Below are 3702 nucleotides of genomic sequence, written 5' to 3'. Positions count from 1 at the left end.
TGTCATATTTTTTATCGCATGCGATTTTTTCAATTTGACTTGCAATTTTGAATTGTAAATTTTCTAAATATTTACACCCTTCAACACTACGTTTTGAGGGTATTATATGCATGTGGCAATTATCGTCCGATCCTCACGAAATTTGGCATGGGGGTGGAGGTAGGGTCAGAATTAAAGCCTATTGTTCTTAAGATGTACATCTAGAGCGTCAAATGGACTAAAAAAAATATTTTTTTTCTAATTTTGTAGTCGCTCTATAGGTCACATTTTAAACTAATCGACACGGAATCTCTCATCGGAAGAGAGTTAAGGACAGGGAAGAAGTGTAGTATATTGGATGACCATTGGATTACATTTAGCTGTAAAATGGACCACAACTTTCACAACTTTTGCCAAATTCTACGGGCCAAAAAACTAAGGGTAACCTCTGGGCGGGGCTCTTTGAGATTATTTCAAAAACGATATCTTCCAAAATGGATGGAGGGGAGTTCGAACATATTGTAGTGTTGTAGGGTATCACATGGTCGGCCCCGTACGACAATAGCCTTTGCTTACTTGTTATTATTTGGGGTTGGTTTCGGAAATTTGTACTATAATTGTACGAGAAGTACCATATTTGGTATTAGGTGAAGGGATAGCGCTGGAATCTCGAAATTTGATATGGATGTCACTGTTGATGTCTGTGGTTGTGAGAAGAAGCTGGTTTTGGATATGCGTACTATAATTGTATTAAATTTGGGAATGAGGATGCTGAAATCCTAAAATTTGATATTAAGATCACTGCTGGTATCTGAGGTTGAAATATGAAGATTGTTTCGAAAATCTGTACTATAATTGTTTGAAAAGTAAGCTGGCTTTGGAAATGCCATGGAAATTGTACTAAATTTGGTGAAAAATAAAATTTAGATGAAATCACAGGGCTGAAATCCTGAAATTGGAAATTTAAGGTTACTCTTGATTATTATTATTTTAGAGAGAAATTATTTTAAACATGTGTAATTTGACTGTACACATGTTTACTGACTGAAATGAAAGTAAATTTGGTATTGGGTGAAGGGTAAAGGGATAGAGTTGAAATCCCAAAATTTGATATGGATGTCGTCGTTTTAACATGCAGGTGTTGATGGAAATTCTGAAATTTGGTATAGAGGTCACTGTTGTTGTATAGTAAGGAGAGAAGTAGGGGGTTTTGGACATGCGCAGTATAACTGTACGAAATGTGTGGTAGTCAATTTGGGATTGGGTCTCAGGATAGGGCTGGAATTTTGAAATTTGATATCATGGTAATTGTTGGTATATACTTTTGACAGAAGCAGGTGGATTCGGCAAATATTGCAAAATAAACTCGGGATAAAGCCATTGAAATTCCAAAAAGTACAAGAACTTACACCCCAACAGAAAAATAATAGACTCAAAAGAGCTAAAGAGTTTCTGCGCTTAGCCGAATTTAGTTATCTCCGATGTCCAATAGTTTGTAAACAAACAAAATTACCGTGTTTACTTGTCAAAGAGGTCAGCAGGAAATGTGCACCTTCGGTTGACAACCAGAACTCAAGCGCTGGTCATGGTGATAGTGTGGGCCGCCATAACAGCCGATTGTCGCTCTCAGCTCGTATTAATCTACCATGGCGACAGAACAAATGTCGAATATTATCGCGAAAATATTCTTGCGAAAATAGCCTTGGGCACGCATACATTTTGGCCGCAGACCTTGGACATTCCAACAGCACTCAGCACCATCGCACTCAGCACGCGCCACCCAAGATTGGTTACAAAATGAGGTTCCTCGCTTCATTTCCAGCGCACAATGGCCGCCAAAATCTCCGGATACCAATCCGTTGGACTATTGTGTCTGGAGTATTTTAGATCACCTCAAGCAAGCGCTTCGCCGGGAATGGGCCAAAATAACGCAGAGCAATATTCGGGCAGCGTGTGACGGTTTCATTGGCCGTTTGAAGGCCATAATTCATGCCAAAGGTTACCAATTCAAACAAATCTAAACTTATTCTAAAATTTGATGCTATTTCTGACAGTTTTATACCCTCCACCATAGTATGGAGCCTATATTAAGTTTGTCATTCCGTTTGTAAATATACATTTTAAACCTCACAAAGTATATATATTCTTGATCAGCATAAAATTCTATGTCGACTTAGCGATCAATCAAAAATCAATTTCGGAACAGTTGGTCACGAACACAACACAATTCGAAATTCCGAAATTGTAATTCCAACGGACATCACATATGTAGTCGTCATTTGTATTTATGCCTTTGGGTCAAAATATGAGGAGGCACACAATTCCCAATATAAGAAAAAATATTATAAAGACAAGGTGCGGTTATAAAATTTTCCGAATCACAAAACCAGCTACGCCCTACTATAGCCCCTATTTATTAATATTGTTTACGTCCATTATATGTTATTGTTTTATTTAATGTTCGTTATATTTCAGAATTTAAACCATGACTGCGGTGAAAATGAGAAGAACGATTGCTAGCTGGATTAATTTGATTATAGGATGGTTTCACTTTTTGTTTTCGATTGCGCTGTCCATGGGTCTGCTGTACTATTTGATATTCTATTATGAGAGACCACATGATAATCGTATGTTGTAATATTCCAAAAAAATATATAAACCAAATATAAATCTCACTTACCTCCTTCAGCAAAAATTGCCGCATTTGGACTACCGGTGCTTTTGGCTATATTTTTATTCAGTTTCTCCAGTTTTATCTTCGATATACTTCTGATAGCTGGTATTCTTGCTGTAAGTAGACATTACCAAAATTTATAAATGTTATAAAATTGATTCCTATTTTCAGAGACGAGTTAATTTAATATCCGCCTTTGTTATTGGCAACTATATGGTCTTGGGTTTCCTGATGTCTTGCGCTGTGTTCTTCTTTGCCGAGGATTATGTACACAAGGATACAACAGTGGGAAATTTAATAAATCCTCTAATGCATGGCTTGACATTGGGTAATTAATGCTACATTCTTTCGTTATAATTCCGTATTTTAAGAATATATTGCGCATTTTCTCACAAATCCATTGCAGTTACCATGATTTATTTATTCTACCCCGTCTATCTGTTGGTCCAACAGACACGCCTACCACCCTCCAATGATCATGAAATTTTGGATGAGACTGATGTTTTAGCCCGACCTGATGCATCTTCGAAAACTACGAAACCTGTTAAACACACCAAACCCTCTAAGCCTGCCCGAACGAATGGTAATGCTGAGCCAGTCAATTGTTAGAATTTGAAAATTTAAATTTCAAATCAAAAATTGTTAAAACGAACCAACCAACGAATAGTTTTTTATTAACTTTTGTGAAACGAATGCTTTTATTGTTATTGTTAGGGCTGCAAATAAGCCAAAAACTACGACCAAAACAATTATTTATATATAAATATTAAACACAAAAAAAAAAAAATAAAAAAAACAAAGCAAACATATTTTTGAAGAAAATTTATTAAATAAATGTAATTGTTGACAAAATTTTGAAATACCATATACATATGTTAATATTTTATTTAATGTTGGAAAATTGAAATCATTGTAGAATCAAGTAGGTAAAGTTATGCAATCATATGTTTACAATTTTTACATTTTTTATACCTACACCACAAGGTGGTCAGGGTATTATGTCTTTGTGCATTTGTTTGTAACAGGCAAAAGGAAACGAGATAGACCCA

At 35.7% G+C, this 3702-nt stretch overlaps 1 protein-coding gene across 1 annotated transcript; it reads left to right on the top strand.

The window, feature by feature from the left end:
• The first annotated feature begins 2830 nt into the window (after positions 1-2830).
• Positions 2831-3410, top strand: LOC131803386 (uncharacterized). Its single transcript, XM_059124631.1, has 2 exons — positions 2831-2981; positions 3060-3410. The coding sequence occupies exons 1-2, from the start codon at positions 2867-2869 to the stop codon at positions 3260-3262; spliced, it is 318 nt and encodes a 105-aa protein (XP_058980614.1). The 5' UTR covers positions 2831-2866; the 3' UTR covers positions 3263-3410.
• The last annotated feature ends 292 nt before the right edge of the window (positions 3411-3702 follow it).

Source organism: Musca domestica, unplaced genomic scaffold (assembly GCF_030504385.1).
Source record: "Musca domestica strain aabys unplaced genomic scaffold, Musca_domestica.polishedcontigs.V.1.1 10, whole genome shotgun sequence".
NCBI classification, from domain to species: domain Eukaryota; kingdom Metazoa; phylum Arthropoda; class Insecta; order Diptera; family Muscidae; genus Musca; species Musca domestica.
Note: the sequence above shows the minus strand (reverse complement) of the source record. Positions and strands in the feature narration are given on the sequence as shown.

Bases quoted from the DNA above. Each gene is read 5' to 3' on its own strand.
- LOC131803386 (XM_059124631.1), top strand. From the start codon at position 2,867: ATGGTCTTGGGTTTCCTGATGTCTTGCGCTGTGTTCTTCTTTGCCGAG. The intron at 2,982-3,059 runs GTAATTAATGCT...AATCCATTGCAG, and splicing joins AATGCATGGCTTGACATTGG to TTACCATGATTTATTTATTC.